Source organism: Halyomorpha halys, unplaced genomic scaffold, assembly GCF_000696795.3.
Source record: "Halyomorpha halys isolate HHAL.00 unplaced genomic scaffold, Hhal_1.1 Scaffold1384.1, whole genome shotgun sequence".
Classification (NCBI taxonomy): domain Eukaryota; kingdom Metazoa; phylum Arthropoda; class Insecta; order Hemiptera; family Pentatomidae; genus Halyomorpha; species Halyomorpha halys.
The window spans coordinates 269,548-288,517 of record NW_027109385.1 but is presented as its reverse complement, the minus strand read 5'-3'; the positions used below and the strand labels follow the sequence as shown (position 1 = coordinate 288,517).

General features: G+C 32.0%; 1 protein-coding gene across 3 annotated transcripts; it reads left to right on the top strand.

The window, feature by feature from the left end:
* Positions 1–379: 379 nt before the first annotated feature.
* Positions 380–15,792, top strand: LOC106689510 (BTB/POZ domain-containing protein KCTD3). Of its 3 annotated transcripts, none has more exons than XM_014434495.2 (13): positions 380–582; positions 665–978; positions 1,053–1,202; positions 2,624–2,833; positions 2,944–3,037; positions 3,283–3,473; positions 4,987–5,190; positions 6,073–6,189; positions 7,869–8,008; positions 8,873–9,059; positions 9,836–9,932; positions 13,740–13,921; positions 15,346–15,792. In XM_014434495.2, exons 1-13 carry the CDS (start codon positions 521–523, stop codon positions 15,540–15,542), a joined length of 2,145 nt encoding a protein of 714 aa, XP_014289981.1. In that variant the 5' UTR covers positions 380–520; the 3' UTR covers positions 15,543–15,792. The 3 variants fall into 3 exon arrangements, with proteins under 3 accessions (XP_014289981.1, XP_014289982.1, XP_014289983.1); XM_014434496.3 differs by lacking the exon at positions 15,346–15,792 and adding an exon at positions 14,636–14,860; XM_014434497.3 differs by lacking the exon at positions 15,346–15,792 and adding an exon at positions 14,606–14,727.
* The last annotated feature ends 3,178 nt before the right edge of the window (positions 15,793–18,970 follow it).

Below are 18,970 nucleotides of genomic sequence, written 5' to 3'. Positions count from 1 at the left end.
CGTGAAAACCATGCGAAGAATGCGAGGCGGCACTCAGCTATTTCCCTCCATGAAGTAATGCCTAGCGGCGGTCCCGTAGAGAGAAATGAACAGGTGTAGGGCGGTGGTTTTAGTGGGTAAAAATCCCACACACAGATAGGTACGGGCCTATCTGTGTCTTTTGAAGATTCCCACCGACCCTCGTAAAAAAAACAAAAAACACACAAACATAATTGTTTATGTAAACCTTTTCTTTTCCTTAAGTAATATAATGGCGAGTTCCTTTTCTTTTCTTAATTATACTCATATTTACCTCTAAAATGTCCACTATTATGACTCTACTGACCTACGTTCCGTGAACGACAATGTTGTTTTTGACGTTTATACAATGTTGATTTCATACTCACTGTAGTTTAAATATGTAAACGTTTTATACAATGCTTGTGATGCCTGGAATTTTACCATTTGTTATTAAATGAGGATGCTGATCCATTTTTAAAATTTCACCAAATTTTAAATCAATTTCTTTATTAATTATAGTATGACCAATTTTTATCCAAACGATAGTGGTGACATAATTCATCTTAATGTTGGTGGAACACGGTATATTAATTATTACTATTATGTATTTCTATTGAAAATTTGGCATTATAAGTACTTATTAAAATAATTGTTTTGCCCATAGTTTTTCTACTTCAAGACATACTTTGTCATGGATCCCAGATTCTTTTTTTACTGCATTGCTAAGTGGAAGAATTTCAAGTTTAAAAGATGAAACTGGAGCATTTTTTATTGATCGAGATCCCAAATTATTTGCGACTATTTTAAATTATTTGCGGACAAGAGATATTGATATTTCTAACTGTGATATTTGTCCTTTACGGCATGAAGCAGAATATTATGGTATAACCCCACTCGTTAAAAGGTTGATACTATGTGAGGATTTGGACCAATCGTCATGTGGTGATGTGTTATTTTATGGTTGTCTACCTGCTCCAAGTAAGTACAGTTTTAGGATTTATCTGTTTAAGAATTTGGAAACATTTCCTAGTTCAATTGCTTGTATTTCTTAGGTGTACCTATTCCTGAGCAAGGTTCCCAACCTAGTACCAGCTCAGGTGTCCAATCGAAAACTAATGAAAATACTGTTAATATCAATCGAGGTACTGTACCTGTGCCATCTATTCGACCAGAAAATGTAACATCTAATGTGAATTCATCAGGTATTTATTTTCAAATCATTATTTGGTATACTAGGTCAATTGTAGTATGTCTTAATTTCTTATGATTTTTGTCATTGTGGTCTTGAAGTAAGTGGTACTAGTTGATTTTCATTTGGTATTGTATCTTATCTATCTTCTCTTTTTGAGTTATCATTAGGACTTTTTTCATGCATTGTTATCTTTTTGTTGTTTTAAAATTTGGATTGATTTAGAGAGAGTATAGAAGGAATTTTGGAAATATGACACAAATGTATGAAATTGTCAGGTTTTTCACAGCAAGTAGTGGAAATATCTTAACCATGTCAGTACTATATGTTATTTAGTTCAAGTATTGTATGCTTCATAGTGCAGATGATAGCACTGAGGACTGAGTGACAATGAAAGGGTAATTTATTCAGAACCTTCCAAACACTCTCAGCAGCAGGGAAATTTTGCTTGTCTGGGATTGACTATTACAATTTATGATAACCCTAATGTCACAACATACATTTAAAATATATAATTCACTACTATTTATTTTATAATTTTATTCTTTCTCCTACTATCATCTAACAGGTTGTTTCATCCTTCAAATTAGCATTATACTGAGACCAATTATTATTTTTCATTGCATACCAATATACAATTTAATTGTATATATCTGTTTCCGATTACCTTCTTTATTTATCTTTTGAAAAAGTAGAAGTCAAAATGTGTGATTCTCATAAAGCCATGGCGTCTTATCTCTGCTGATAAGGACATGCCTTGGAAAGATCTTGATCCATTGACCAGTTTACTTTCTGAGACTTATTTGCCGATTGAATGAGCAAATTTGCCTGCTATTATCTGCCTAAATTTTTATAATGAGCTTAGAACATATTAACTAATTAACCATTAACTTAGCGATGAAGCACACTTTTAGATATTATTTAAGTTAGGGTTTACTTTATTATTATTGTGTAAATTCAAGTCACCAATTTCGACTATGTAAATATTCAAAATATAATGTCTAAACATAATGCATTGTCTATTATTTATATATATATATTTTTTTTTTTATGGTTTGCCACAAATTGTTTTTTAATGGCTTCCCAACAATTTACATAATTTTTTAACTACTCAAAGGGTGAAGAATTTAGTTGGAAATTGATATTTAACATAATTTAGACAGGATTGGGCATCCTAGTGGTTTTTTGAGGGTTATATTAAAACCTTTTGTAACTATATAATAAATTTTTTTAATGTGGTTTTTAAGGTTGTATTATTTATTAATCCAGTCCCTGCTTTTCACAGCATTTCTGCTTAAAATGGTTATTATATTAGAAAATAGAAACTTGTATCACTGAAAATAATTTATCTTTTGTAATGTAGTAAATTCTATTTTAATACAATGTAAATGTATATAGATTCATCTATGTAATATATATATCTTTGTATTATAGGTCCCTTCAATGTTGTTACTACCCATACTCATAGAGCTCATTCACGTAATTCATCTTGGGACATGAGAGTTGGTTCTAGAAGCTCTACGGATTTAAGAAGTTTATCTCGTCCTGGTCATTCCAGAACAGCATCTTTAGATTTATGTCATGCTCATGATGTTAATAGAGTTGTTAATAATGACTTAGCCCTTATATTTCACCAAAATCAAGGTATGTCGTGGTATCATACTATCGATTAAACTGTATCATGATAGACATTTTTTATAAGAAATATATTTTAACAATTTTTCAATTCTTTTGTTTTTTATATGTTTTTTCAGTTTCTTATTGGGCAGATCCACTTCGGGTGCAAATAATAAAAGCTCATCACCATTGTATAGCTGTTGCCTACGCCCATTTTGTTGTGTGTTATAGGTAGTTTTTCCATATGATTCTATCAGTTATTATGTTCTTATTAATATTTTATAGATTATAATACTATTGATTAACTAGTTTAAATATGCCATATTTTTATGTGAGCATTAAATCTGAATAAAGTAAATAATAAATAATACTAAATGACAAATTTATAAATAAATAAATAAATAATTATGAATAGGTGATAAATTTTCTTTAAAGAGAGATTTGTAGTTCTCATTAATCTATTAATTATTTTTCAGATTAAAAGATTCACATGGATGGCAGCATGTTTTCACCTCTCCACACATTGAAAGTTGTATTGAAAGAGTTGCTGTAAATGCTAAAATAAGTCAAGGTACTGGTTGTGAAGCATCTAAAATGGTGGCGATATCTTATTCAAGTCATGTTCGTCTGTGGGGTATTACAGAACATGGTGCTAAAACAAATATAGGTTTGCTTATTTATTTATATTTTTCCTTTTAATTGGTTTTATAATTTTGTTTTTGTAAGAAAAGTATTTTTTGGTTATTAATGAAAAGTATATTATAGGTTTTTAATTAAAAATTTATTTTAAAGTATTAAATACAGTGGAGCCTCACCTTAACACAGCTCGTTATGTCCGAATCTGAGGTATAAAATTTGTTAAAACACTTTGTTTGTGTACTAAAAGTTCTTTTTATTTGTTTCAGAAAATTATATTAGAGGTTATGTAATCAAAATTATTTTATTTTAAAGTATTAATTACTTTGGACCCTCATTATAACCCGGTTCATTATACCTTGGATTCAATATAACGGTGTTCTAGCTCTGATCCCAATCTCTAATTAGTCTTGAAATAAAATGGTGTTATAATTGTTATTTCAGTGAAGAGGAAGACAGTGAAAAAGAAATTAGGCCTACAGCAAAATGTTTTAAAACTATTTTTGATTGCTAATTATTATTGATACACTTGTTTTTTTTTTTTTTTGTTTTTTTAATAAATAATTTTAGTCACTTATATTTGTATAGTTCTTCTGATGATTAATATTTTTTTTGTCCCCATTATAGCACTGGTATCTATAACTAGGTTTCTTTTCCCCTTGACCCACATTATAGTAAGGATCCACTGTATTACCTTACTGGTTCTCCTGTGATATTGTTCCAATTAAAATGGTAGGATATTTTGAATCCCACTATTAAATAAATCTGATTTTCTTGAAACAGGCCAATTTTTTTTTCATATCCTCTTGAAATGCTGTTTGAAATCGACTGATCATTTGGAATGGAATAAGTGTTAATCCTAAGGAGTAAAATTTTCAAAATGTGGTGGCTGCTGTAAAAATATCTGGTCCGCGCTGGTATTTTTACAAAGAGGTTTTAACATGGGATCTCGCATTGCTATGGAGAGAAATTATTGGTTTATGTCTATCTGTTTGTAAGTAACTCGCTCTCAACATTAGTTGTTTCCTATATTAGTCAATATTAATGGTTTCTGATAAAGTAAAAGTCAGCAATACTGATTCTTTTAATTTTATGGCAACCCTGGACAGTCCTTTTATCTGACAGCTATTTCATTAACTGTTTATATTTTAAATCGAATTTGGCTAGTGTCTCAAATATTTATAGACTGACAATAGAAAACAACAGGCAATTTTCTTTAGAAAAAATAAGATTCCTTTCTGACTCAACATTATGCAGAGGAATAGATATTAGCATTGTTCCAGTCTCTCTCTTTCAGATCTCTTGCATTACACTACAGTTACTAAGAAGCATAGAGTAAAATAATAATCATGATGCACCTTGATACTGTAAATTGTAATTATCTTGTTATTTTATAAGTTGTAATAATACTAGAAAGTAATTTTACTTTTCTATTTTAATCCATCAATAACAATTTTAACAGTCTTGAGATTATATTATTAATGTAAGCATATTTGTTTAATGTGTATTTTATTGATCAAATGTTTTCATTTTTTATATTTTAGGAATATTCAATTTGGGAGTTAGAGTTGAGTATTTGTTTTTTATTGGAAGCCAACTTGTTGCATTGTCGCCAACAGGAAAAATAGGAGTGTGGCATGCCATGACTCAGCATTGGCAAATACAAGATGTTGTGCCCATTTCTTCTTTTGATACTGCTGGGTCATTTCTGTTGCTTGGATGTAATGATGGTTGTATTTATTATATAGGTATGTATATGTTCACTAATATTTTCTTTAAGCAAACATTTATGTTTGAATAATAAACGAAAAGAAATGTTTTTGGAATTTCATTTGAGAGTGTCTTTATTCAGGAAAAAGTACAATTTCTTAATCTGAGTTTCAAAGTCAAATCACAGAATCATTAATAGAGGGCCACATCTTTTAAAATTATTACAATCATTAATTAACTTATCTTTTTAGATAAAATATAAATTGTACCATAAAAATCAATAACTTTAAATTAAATAGTGTCATTTTTTTCAATTTATTTATTGTGCTTATTTCATATCATACATAGCGGGAAGAACATTTAATTCTAGAATCAATTTAATGAGACACATGTACCCTATCTTTCTTTCCATAAATGTTTTTTAAATCAGGTGAGACAGCTTATTGAGATTCTCATCACAGCTTGTATGTAATGTCTGTCAAAGAGTATTTATATTTATTGTCATTGATCGTCAACTTAACTCTTATGATCTGTCCAAGTGGACAATACAAGACAAATCTTTGGTCATACTCGGGTAGAAAATCTTGTGTAGGAGCAGAATTTTTAACTTTTGGGCTACTAAAGAACTCTTAACAGGCCGCATGTGGCCTGTGAGCTACCATTTTCCCACCCCTATTTTAACTGATCACAAATTCAAACCATTGATCTAGATGCTCTCTTATTTATAAGTTCAAAGTGCAATAAAATTACATGAAATATTAAAGCTTATAAATAATTTTCTTCCACAAATTATAAAATAATTAAATTTTAAATATTGAAGTAGAATTTACTTCATTATTGATAGAATATCATAAAATAAATTAATCAAGATATATAATCGTTAATTTTCTACAGTATTCATATATATATTTTATTTTCAGATATGCAGAAATTTCCTCTTCGAATGAAGGATAATGATCTCCTTGTTACTAAATTATACAGAGACCCATCTCATGAGTTGATCACTGCAATATCAGTTTATTTGACTCCCAAAACAAGTGAGTTACTTTAGTACACTTAAAGATCAAATATTGATTCCAAATTATAAGTGTACAGTGGGAATCACTTATAACAATCTTCAAGTGACCTATGAAACTCTATCGTTATAACTGAAGATTGTTGTATCTGAAAAAAAAAAAAAAAAAAAAAAGAATCAAACATTAGTTAGGATAGTTATTTGTTTATTATGTATGTATAGAAATGTAATTCTGGTGGTCCTAAAACTCTTGGTAATCATCTAATTAATTTATTAAAGTAATAAATTTGGTATTTTTTTAACACAGGATCATTTATTTAGGAGCGTTCAGCATTCCAAGCCATTTCCATGTGTATTTAACATTTAAAAAAAAAAATTATTTACATAACAGATACAATTTGTTTCTGCTATTTATCCCCTAATTATCATGATCATAAAATCCATTTGGGTTTTATTTTTAAAAAAAAATGTTTTTTTTCTCCAGCTCTCTTGATTTAATGATTTAAAAGGTACAATACTTGATTATACTGGGAAGTTGACCAACTGGTACTGTACCACTGGCTTGTTGTTTGTTCAAGATCATAATGCTGTACTTTAACTCATTTCTCATTTATTTTACTCTTTCTCACTGACTGTGGTGGCTATAAAATTTTTAATGTTGTAGAATTGTATTTTGTTTTGACAATTAATTGTGCAGTTTCAATTTAACTACATCCTTTCCAACTACACCTATCCCAACTGCTACCTATGGTAATTCACCTTGGAGAATCTCTTTGATCATCATGCTATCATATGTGAAAAACCAATAAAAAGAACCACCTTCTTGAAGTTTTATGGCTGTTGGTAACTGTTTCACACAACCACCTTAGCTTGTTCATGGGTTACCTCATATTTTGTTTTGTCTTCATTAACTTTAACTTCTAAGTATTAATAACAAATAACTGTACTAGCTGACTGTAGTTGGTACTCTAATACTCTCCATCTGGATGTCTAATTTTCTATTGCCCCACTTTATGACCAGAATGATGTAAAAACATGCAGACTTGCCACTTTATCTAGGTGCTAAGAGGTCTTGATGGCTAAGCATGGTAGGGTGAGTGTTCCTCAGGAGCAGTTAATATTTATTTTTCAACGTCCCAAGATATGAATCTTGACACTTCCTCTCTTGTTAATATGAGGGAGCAAGCTCTAGATAGCCATCAGGGATTTTCAACTGTACACAAGCACCAGTACCAGGTTTCCTTCCTGGTAAGGATTCCTCCTGATCACATAAGCCTTACCAATTTTTTTAATGCATCTAGCTCTTTCTTTTCCTTTCCTTAAGTGAGTTATTAAAGCACTCGACACATATTCCTATGCAGCCATGGCTCAAGTTTACATCTCATTTTTTTGGTATTTATAAGATAATCTCTCCCCTCCAGAGACTTGTATGGATTGAGAATTTCTCTCACTGAATTCAAGAGAAAGAATCCTCTGTGGGTTACCACAAAGAAATATTTTTGTTATTATGGTGACCTATCCTCTAATGATTTTTCAATATTGATTAATATTAGGAACAGTTATATAACCAACAAAAGGTTGTTATTTCGAAGTGTAATGTTAAATATTCCTCTAAACATGATTATTTGTTCATATCTGAACTTAGTAATAACAGTATCAAATGTTTCGTATTGGAAATTTTAAAAGTAATTTTTTTTTCAGGTTTATGTGGAAATTGGATTGAAATAGCTTATGGTACTAGTTCAGGAACTGTACGAGTCATAGTTCAGCATCCAGAAACTGTTGGACATAGCCCACAATTGTTTCAAACTTTTACTGTTCATCAGAGCGCTGTAACAAAGGTAAATCAGTACAAGTTTTATTGTTTCATGTTTAAAGAGGTTGTGATAGATGAGCATTCTTCAGTGCATGTTTAGCACAGGAATGAGGGTTCATTCCCCAACGGGGTTTACTAATATTTTGGTTCAGCCTACTGTAGTTAGAAAAGGGTGGTAATAATCTCTCTACAGTTAGCTATCTGTGGTTCACAAAAAAAAACACTGTTCCTCTGTCACTTGCTAAACAAGTTACCTACAGTCACCATTACCAACACCATTTAATGTTCTGAGCAAACTTATTAAATGTAATTTTCTATATGTATTTATGTATAATTGGAGAAGTTTGTCGGGGGGTGCGGTCAGCAAAGAACAATATAAATAAACAAAACCATATTTATTTATTTTATGCCGACGTTTCGACTTGAGTTTCAGGTCTTTCATCAGGGCTATAGAACAAAAGAGATAACAACAACATTTAGAGAAACATAAAATTGAAAAGGAATAGTATACAAACAAATTTGGTATACTATTCCTTTTCAATTTTGTTTCTCTAAATGTTGTTATCTCTTTTGTTCTATAGCCCTGATGAAGACCTGAAACTCAGGTCGAAACGTCAGCATAAAATAAATAAATATGGATTTGTTTATTTATGTTGTTCTTTGCTGACCGCATCCCCCGACAAACTTCTCCAATCACTAATCTACGGTCAACTATCTACACCTCAGTATTTATGTATACTTTTTGTGTTTTAATTACAATTTCTGAATTTTTTTTGATAAGCTTTGTTAATTTTTTTTCACAATAATTCTATTCTTTGCTTATTTATATTTAAATAAACCTCATTAAATTCACTTTAAAATATAATAGAATTTTTATTTTATTTTATAGGTTACACTTTCTGAAAAATTTTTGGTTTCTGTTTGCTGTGAATATAATCATGTGAGAACGTGGAGTGTTACAAGGTTCCGTGGTATGATATCTACTCAGCCAGGCTCAACACCTGTTGCTTCTTTCAAAATTCTTGCTCTAGAAGAAATAGACCCTTATATTAGTTATACTGTTGGAAATGATTTTGGTAAGTTTTCAAGTGATTAATTTTATATTTAAAAAATTATCATGGTTTTTACTAATGACTTAAAATGTAAATCAAGAAAAAATACTGTTTTTATTAAGGCCAACAATAATAAACAGTTATCATTCCTGATAATCCTTCCTCTCTCTCCCTCAAATAACAATGTTAGATTTAGCTTGCAATATCTACCTCTAGCAGATGAGTTGAAAGATCTTTAATGGTTTGTTCATTATTTAACCCAGTAACTTTACAAGTCCATTTTGATCATTCTGACATGATAATATGAAGAAAATTTACTTGCTACAAATCTTTCAGTTTCAGATTTTAAAGCCATCTCCTATGTTTTTTCAACACATTTTTATTGAGAACCTGAAGAATATGTTAATGATGAAACAATAATTAAATTTGAAGCATTTATTTTATTTTAACCCTTGTTCTTTTTAATATAACAGATCCCTGATATAAAAAACAATTCAATGTATTTCTTATTCCACCATACCATTAGTATTGCTCCATTGATTTCAATAGTTCCTAGACCTTTTTGAAATTTGATTAATAATTGAGTGGTTATTTTCATTTTGTTTAAATTAATAATTAATAATGAAAGATTGGTTTATAATACGTCTTTTTTAGTATAAATTAAGTTAATGAATTAATTATTTTTTTGTTTTGTTTATATTTGTAAAATTGTGAAGATAAAAAACAAAATAAAATATGATAGTATTAAGAATTAAGTCTGAAATAATCCTGAATGCTCATGTTTTGTCTTTTATTTCTAGGCCCATTTGGTGAACAAGATGATGAACAAGTGTTTGTTCAAAAAGTTGTTCCTGAGACATCTGAATTGTTTGTTCGTTTAGCTTCTAATGGAAAAAGGTTTGTGAAATTTAATTATTACTACTTCAATTTTTTAATTTTTAAATATTCAATTTTAAACATTTATCCATTCTCATTTGTAATATTACTTGAATTTTTAGTGTGGATATGTTAGTGTTATAGTGTTTTATCTTGAATAGACCTAATTGTAATTATCTAGTCTGTATGAATTTAATTGTATAAATGTTGACGGGCTTAAGTAAAATAATTAACACTAATTGTTCTCACTGAATTATTTTAAAGTATTCCAGTTGTTAAATTTCTTGTTTTTTTTTTCATTTTTTTATGCTTATCACTGCACAGAATGTTTAGTTATAGATAATGTGGTGAGTCAAAATAAATGTTAATGTTAATGTGTGAAAGCATTTCATGAAAAATTATCTATGTACTTTCAATTATTCTAAACATCATATCATCCTGTGGAAAGCTGTTAAATCTCCTGTCACTATCATATTTTGCCCTGATATTAAAAAAATTATCAAATCCTTTAATCAATATATTTTTTTTTTTTTATAGTGGCGTATTGTGCGGCAATAAAATTACGACAATGTTGTGATTAACACCCCATCATTGTAGTAAGCTTATTAAAGCTTAAATTTTTAAGATTCTAGAAATCTTAGCAAGCTTGAGGGATTGATCAGCTCACACCACATGGGATCCACCCCAAACAGCGTGAACCTCAAACCCGCAAATCGGTCACACTAACATATAATGTGGTATGCCGTCTCATCCTCAGCATTGCAGAATCTGCACAAGGATGACTCTGTAAGCTTTAGGTTAAACACATGTTTATTTAGTCTACAGTTACCTGTGTAGATCCCTGTAATTATCCTCAAAGAACTTCTGTCCAGCCGAAGCAGTTGCTCGCTTCGGCCCTTTCGGGGTTCATCTAGGAAGAGCTTGGATTGTTGCTGTCTTTTATTAAGCCAGTGCTGTTTGGCTCTTGAGCCATAAGCTACCTTTCCGATACTTTTGGCGTAGCTTAGGCTTATGCCACACACAGGCTCAGGAATAGTAGGAATAGTTTCAGAGACATTCCTTGCTAGTCTGTCAGCATGTTCATTCCCAGTGATACTGCAGAGTCCCGGCACCCATTCTATGGGAACTTTATTAGCACAAGAGATTTTGATTAGAGTCTTCAACAACTCTGAATCTATTAACGGGCTTAATGAGTGCACCTATTGCTGCCTGGTTCTCTGTGTAGATTGTAATTCTTCTATCAGAGAGCCCTTCCTCTATAAGAGTACTAGTACAGTGATTTCTTGCAAGTATTTCTGATTAAAATACTGAGCTGTACCTCCTTAGGGGGATAGATATACCTTCTAATGGCTTATCGCCACGCCAGATGCCAGCTCCATAGCCTTCGGCTGTTAGGGAGCCATCCGTGAAGCAGTTAATGCCATTGTTAGGTTTATATATTTTTGTTCTATCAATCTTGACATTTAGCCTAGTGCCTGTATATCTACGCATTTGTGAGTCCGCGTGCATGGAAAGCACCCTATCCTCATCTATCCACTGAACTATCTTTCCATGTCCTCCCAACGTCATTGTTTACAGATGGGATTGCTGCTGTGGTATGAGTTCACAATAGCATTTGTCAGTGAGTCATTAAGATATTCCAGATGCCAGGTACTATTTATTACTTTTAGACAGCATCTGGTTAGTTCTATGAGATACGAGTTTTAGGATTCCCAGTCCATACGTCTGGGGTTCCTATATGTCGTATCGCATCTCATAGTTCATATCTGATGTATTTATGATCTGAACATGACTCATCGTTAGAGATACGCCAGTTAACTACGTTTTGACTATCGTGAAATGTTGCCAGCATAATATCAATAACTTCTGACCTGATCCAATTACAGAAGGTAGGTTTCCTGCCCTTGTTAAGTATATTGAGATTAAAATTAATAATAAAATCTAAAATTTTCTCACCTCTAGGATTTGTGTTGGGGGCTATAATAGCTCATGATGTGCGTTGGCATCCAGGGCTGCTAGGATTCGAGACTCTCGACATTGCATTATCGTGAGGGTTGGATCTTTGTAGGGCAGATATTCCGCTAATATCGTGATACCTGCCTTTCCTGAATCCCCTTCTGGTGTGAGCTAAGCTGCTGCAAGATCTCTGGAACAATGTTGCCAAAGAAGCATTTTTAAATTACTTTTAAAGACGATGCAGGGCTTGGGATGCATGGGCACAGAAATGATTCTGTATCCAGGCAGTCCCAAACATTTCAGCCTTCCACCATGGAGGTAAGGTTCTTGTATAAGATTAACATCAACATTCTCACCTTTATTGTATTGCTAAAACACCCCACACGCAGCAATGCTATGGTGTAGATGAATTTGCAGCAGCTTCATAGTCGAGATCAATTCTCAACGACTGAGGGCTGAGCCTTGGGGGAGGGGGGGGGAGTTTGCATCTGGGCCCAGCTTCCACTGAACCTTTGGCTCACCCCCACCAACGCCCACCATCCTGGTCAGTCCCAACATTGAGGGTTGTATAATTAGTGGAGGTGCAAGCACTACTCCATTTCCTCTAGGGGTCTCAGACAGAGGTGGCACCTCCTCGGATTTCACTTCCATGGGCCGGCCCTCTTTCTTCTGAATATGGCTGAGGTTCACCATATACAGCCCATAACCAATCTGCATGCCTGTGCCCTGAGGCTTTCAAGACTGGATACCGGAATTCTAAGCACAGGGTAGAGCCCTTTCTCCTGGTCTTTGATGTGGTAAACGCTCCAGTTGTAGATTCCCACAATCTCCCTATTCTACACCCGCAGCCTCCTGAGGAGTGCTTTATCCAGCAGCCTGCTGCCAGGAAGAAATACCCCCACTCTTGCAACTTTAAGGAGCTCCTTAGCGACTAGTGCGAATGGTAATACCTTCCTCAATGTCAATATTGGTGATAATAGTGGGTAACCAGTCTTTAACCTGTAGCCGGCTCCACCAAACAGTGTGTTTCTCTTTTAATAAACTGCAATGTGCTGTGGTAAGCTGGGTTTGTGGATAGTTGCTAGGTGCAATTACAACATCAAACCCACTAGTTGCTTTGTCATAGCTTTTGGGCTTGCCATTCATTCCCCTGGGTTTCTTCGCAGGTGCAGTAGTTCCAGGGGAGTTCCTAATACTTTTTTCCACAGCCTGCCCCTGCTTAGGGGTCTGCCCTCAGCCCAGCTGCCTTAGCTGCCAATTTTATAGGAAACCTTGCAGTTCCAGCTACTGAGCCCTAGAGCAGCCCCTTTGCAGTGGCTAAACCGCTGTGTTTCGGTGCCTGCCCTCAAGGTGTAGCAGTTCTGATTGCCAGCTGTGTTGAGAACCTTGCAACCACACCCTGGGGCTGTTCCGTCACAGTAAAGCGAGATGTATGTTTTGGAGCCTTCCTCACGTGAACAGCGTGCCCAACTGCCGGCTCTGCGAGGAGCCATGCAGCCACAGCTGCTGGCCCACAGTAGATTTTGGTTAAACTTTCTATCAAAAGATGCAAATCTCCAGTCGCACTGGCTTGAAATCTATATCTAGATTTTTTGCTTTTCAAAACCTATTCTGAACCATTATGATGTTCGTCGGAGCTATATATTCTCCAGAAGTACCTTTTCCTTCTATCTCACTTCTTGAAAAATTACTAAGTCTGGCTTCTAGTTGTCAAACTGTTGTATGAGTTCCAAAGCACCTCCAGTCCATATAAATATAAAATGTGTTTAACTAACTTCATCTATGTATATAATCAATTCATTTAAAAAAATGCTTAATTTATTACTTGTTTATCAAGTCTCATTTTCTTGTCTTTCTTTTTTATTGTTGTAGAGTTTGTGTGATTCGTGCTGTAGATAGCACAACAATTACATCATTTTGTGTTCATGAATGCGAAGGATCAAGTAGAATGGGATCTCGTCCACGTAGATTTATACTTACCGGTCATAGTAATGGCACTCTTCAAATGTGGGATCTAACTACTGCTTTAGACCTTTCAAAGAAAGGAGAATCTGGTAGGTTTTTGTATTTATTCAAATTTTGTCTTATATTGATAAAAACTAATGATATTTGTAGAGGATCTTGAACATATCTAGTTGCAGGTTCATTCATAAATGGTTCCAATTCTAATATTATTTATCTGATGATAATATTATCACTACTTGAATATTTTTGCCATAATTCAGTGAATATATTTTAAACAGTATGGCTGCTTGAGAAAATAACTAAAGTTAATACAGTTGATGTAATAGGTATCTATACCCATTTTGAGCCTGATATATATCAAATGTAATAACCCATTTTCAAATTATGTATTTTTATTTATTCTGTCATGGTTTGGCTGTGGCTGTGGTCTCATCTTGGTCTGTTTAAAATAGATATCTTTAATTTTTTAAAAATAATAAATAAGACTGACTTAAAATCAATAAGACTGACAATCCCCAGAATTCTTAATATTTCTCTACTAGCTAATGGAACTTCTTCATCAATATGGAAAATACATTTTCTCCTGCTAAAACAATTCCAAAGGACATAGTCTAGTCATTGGGTAGCTTTCAATATTATTTACTAAGAAAGTAAGGCCTATGGTTGATTGTTTAAAGTATTCCACCTGATTTTTACCTGTAATTTGTATAATGTGTTATTAAGTTTATGTTGTATCCTTAGTTTTAAATATCATTCTCTTCTCAATTTTACAGTTACCTAGACATAGTGTTTTTGGGTCTTAGGTTTGACTACACATAACTGCAGGTGAACTAGAAGATAAAGAGTAAATGAAAACTAAAGAATGGAGCTGTACTTAAGTTTCTTCTTCTTCGCCAAAATTTTACCTTAAAAATTTCAGCATAGATAGATGAAGAAAAACTTACAAAAAAAACACACACATACATATATATTTAGCCTACTTTTATGATTAGATATAAAATGTACAAAATAAAAAACAGTGAATTACATATTTTTTTTATTAATACTCCTCAAATCCAGAAACTTGTTTTCCCATTTGTTTATTTGTTAACTTTATTAATTTATTTTTATTTTTTTAAATTATGCCATTTGCATAGAAATCATTCCGATTTCCTTTGGGCATTCCAGTATGTATTAAGTCCTGGGCCCATTTATTTATGTCCTTGTATCTTGGTAAGTTTGGGTTCCTATATTGTGTTTCACATTGATGAGTCTCACCAGTCATGCGCAGTGAACAAACAAGGTTCTTTTTAATATTTATTCTGATAAATCATGACAGTTTGGCTGAGATAGTCTTTAAATCAATTAACTGGTGATTAATACTGTCCGATTTCAGTTGTAAATCGCAATGAAAATGAGAGTTTATTACAGTTTCTCAGATTTGGTTCCAGGATACTATGTATGTATTTTGATAATATGCTACTGTTATTTTCCTACTTTCTTAATGAAATAGCTTATATTTATTATGTTTCAGTGAATCAAAAAAGTGGTGGCCCTACTCCAAAGGAACTTTTACGTTTGCTGGATCAATGTGACCTGTGTAATAGCCATTGTTCTACACCATGTATTTCACCATCCCCTTCATTACTTGGTCATGCCTCAAGGATTAAAGCTTCAAATGTTGCATTTTTGAATCAACAACAACATCAGCAAGAAAACCAAAATAATTAAAAACCAAAAATTTTAAAATGTTAAATTCCAAAATTCCAGTTTTTCATGTTACTTCCATTGATTCTTGTAGCATTGGGTAATCTGAAAATAATTATTGCCTTGTGTTCAGAAATTTCTAAATTAGTAAATACAAACAAAAAATTCAATTTTAGACTATATTTAAGTAATCAAAATAGGCCATTGTTCTTTTTAGGAATGTGCTAGAAACCTTTCTGTACTTCTTCATGAAAATTAATCGTTATATAATTTATGGACCCTCAAAAAAGTATTTTCCAAAACTTATTTTTTATTTCTAAGTAGTAATCATAGTGTCTCAATTAGTTAAATTCGATTAGTGAAAGTGGTGAAGAGTAGGATGGATGAGTATTTCTCATATTCAATCTCTTGTATTTTTTCTCAAGTATTGATTCTTAGTATTTTATCATTGACTTTTTTTTTTTTAAATATAAAATTTTTAATTTTATAAAAATTTAATTGATTTCCCAACATTTTCGCCTTACCCAATCATTGAAAATTAGTCTGTGACAGTTCATTGATCCACTAAAATTTTCACTGCAAGTTGTCAGACTGTTCCTTCTTGACTTCTTTTTTAGAAAGGGCAAGAAATAGTAGTTATTCAACAAAGTTTTTCCATAATCTTTGTTTTCATGGCTGATTCACCCTCATAAAATGTTTTGAACCAACTTCAATCTCTTACACACTTATTACCACTGATTTCATCAGTTTTTCTTGCTTTTTAGTGGTTTTAAAATGAAAATAAAAAATAAAACTGTCTTGAATATCTTGATAAAGATTAATTATTTTTAAGTCTCAAAAAGCTGACATCCATATTTAATTAGCATTACTGTTCTTCGAAGTGGACTGATTTGCATTTACACTCTTAAACCTATGAATAATTAATCAATGGTAAACACTTTATAATTTAATAAAGGATTAAAACATAAATAATCTTAAACCCAACCCTACATTACCTTCCAAACAAACCTATACTTACACATAATACTCATATTTCTGTATAAACCATTTATTTCCTTTTTTCACCAGTCATTTTATGTTTCTTAGTTGAAATTGTTGACTATCTCAGGATGTGTTAATTTAAAAAATAAAAAGGCATATATGTTTATAAATATGATTTAACATACATTCATATAAATATATGTATTTTTTTTTTATCTTTATTTTATTTACATAAACTTACCTACTTATAAATACATTTTAGTCAGTTTACTAATTACTAAATGCATTGAAAGTTTTTGTTTTTTTATTTTTTATGAAAGTAATTATTAGGATTTACTTGCTCTCATGCATTTATTTTATATACTTGAGGCAAAAATTATTAATATTCCCTTGACTTAGCATTACTAAATAAAGGAATTGAATAAATAATCACAATGTTGTTATAGGGAGTGTTAATAAGTAGCACATTACCACCATTCATGAAAACACAATATAATTCAGTAAATTAAAAAAAAGAAAAAAATGGTGTACTGCGTATTTTATTTAGTTATGATAATTTATTTGTTTATTTTATTTTTATATGTCAAGGCTAAGTTATTTCTTGAGAAGATAGCTGGAAATTGATTGAAGAATTAGAAATATCTACTGTATAGAAAAGCAATTTTATTTACAAAAATTAAAAACCGGTGAAAATTAATGAAACATGAAGTTTTTCTTTAGTTTTGTAGATTACCGATTCTAGGATCTATCTTGATTCTATATTTTATTTTAGGAGTATTGTAGCCTTTTAGTTTACCAAGTTATGTTAATATGTGAGTTTTTGATGTCCAGTTTTTAACTTCTGATGTGTCCAATATAATACAATGGTGACAAGAATTGGATGAAGATTCTTTATCAAATAAGCAATTAAAATATTTCGACAATAAACAAGTTTTGAATTAGGTTGCAAGATATGAGTCGTATTGTACTGAGAGCGTCTCATAAAATAAAAAAATAAATAAATGATCAGCTAATAAGAATATATAATCTAGCAGTTAATTGTAAACTTGATTTCTATATTGTTAGAATGATAGTTGATAAAGTTGTTTTAGGGAAAGGAGCAGCCAATCCCTTCATCGAAACAGATTATTTGAGAAACAACACTGATTTTAATAAATGCATTTTATGGAAGAATCCTGTTGAAGTTATATAAAGTTGAGCCAAGGGGTTTAATTGGAAACTTTGTGAAAAAGAGATAGTTTCTATCAACGTGTGCCTAAACTAAATTCAAGCTTCATTATTAACCAAATTGCGAAATTATTATTAATCAAATTATAAATATTTACAATCTCTTCTATACTGGATCGTAAATTTGGTTCAAGCAGTGGCACATAAATAAAAAAACTCTTACTCACAAAATTTTCACTTGTTTCCCTTGGCTTCTCATTGATTCATATATGGTGGAAAGTTGTACAAAGATCTTTGTTTTTATGTTTAGATTCTGATGATCCTCTTTTACTAGGTCATACATGATTTGAACATTTGGGATATCATATTGTTGGAAGTGATCATCACAAGTTGTTTCCAACATATTTCAGTGATGTATCACTTGAAATGTTTAACATAGTGCTCAAGACGGTCCCTTATACCTTATGTGATAAATTTGGCATGTTTAATCTAAGAAAAATTATATTTGCCCTAATAAAAAATGCCAAACCCAAATTTATTAAGGCAAAAGGAGATATGTTTGCTCTTAAAAATAAGGTAAATTAAGAAATAGATCTCCAACTAGAAGAGGGTACATTAATACCATTATATTACAGTCCTTGGAGGCCCCAGATTGCACCTTTAATAAAGGTTCCTTATATGTCTACTTAGAGGGATTACAACCTTACACTTAATCCATAGGTAAAAATTGACCAACATCCTCTCCCTAGTGCTAAAGACTTATTTCAAACAATACAAAGATGTTTTTTCAGTGTTTCCTTCCCTATGCCAAAAAGCAGGGATGTGATTGCCCTGCAAATTGGGTAATAGGTCCCAGAGCGACCGGTTCGGAATGTTGCACCCAGGGCAGTTAAAATTAGTTTCTAGGTGGTCTGGAGAAATGAATCTTGACACTCCCTCCTTGGTTAGTATGCAACTCTGGTACCCGCCATGGTTGGCAAAAAGGAACATTAGGCCCACTTATTGGAATAGTTCCCCCATCAGTTACCAATGCCTCAGAACATTTCTTCATTTACGTGAATTTCATTCAGGATGCTCCTTTTCACCAAACAAACCATTGCTACCTTCAGCACTTCTGCATCTTCTATATGTAACAGATTTTCAGAGGCGTTAGCTTCTGTTCTTCTAAAAAGAATTCGTCGCCTTTTAGGAAATACTTCAACTCACCAATCTCTCTGGTGAACCTTTTCAGGTCCTGGACAGTCGCTGTACGAGTCTTGATTTGCATGTATTTCTTCAACCTTTGTAATTTCCAGTAAAGGTGG

What these genes read in the sequence shown, in the direction of transcription:
- LOC106689510 (XM_014434495.2), top strand. Translation starts at nt 521, where the DNA reads ATGACCAATTTTTATCCAAACGATAGTGGTGACATAATTCATCTTAAT. An exon ending in TATATTTCACCAAAATCAAG is followed by an intron (nt 2,834 to 2,943) that starts GTATGTCGTGGT and finishes ATGTTTTTTCAG; the next exon opens with TTTCTTATTGGGCAGATCCA. An exon ending in TTATTTGACTCCCAAAACAA is followed by an intron (nt 6,190 to 7,868) that starts GTGAGTTACTTT and finishes TTTTTTTTTCAG; the next exon opens with GTTTATGTGGAAATTGGATT.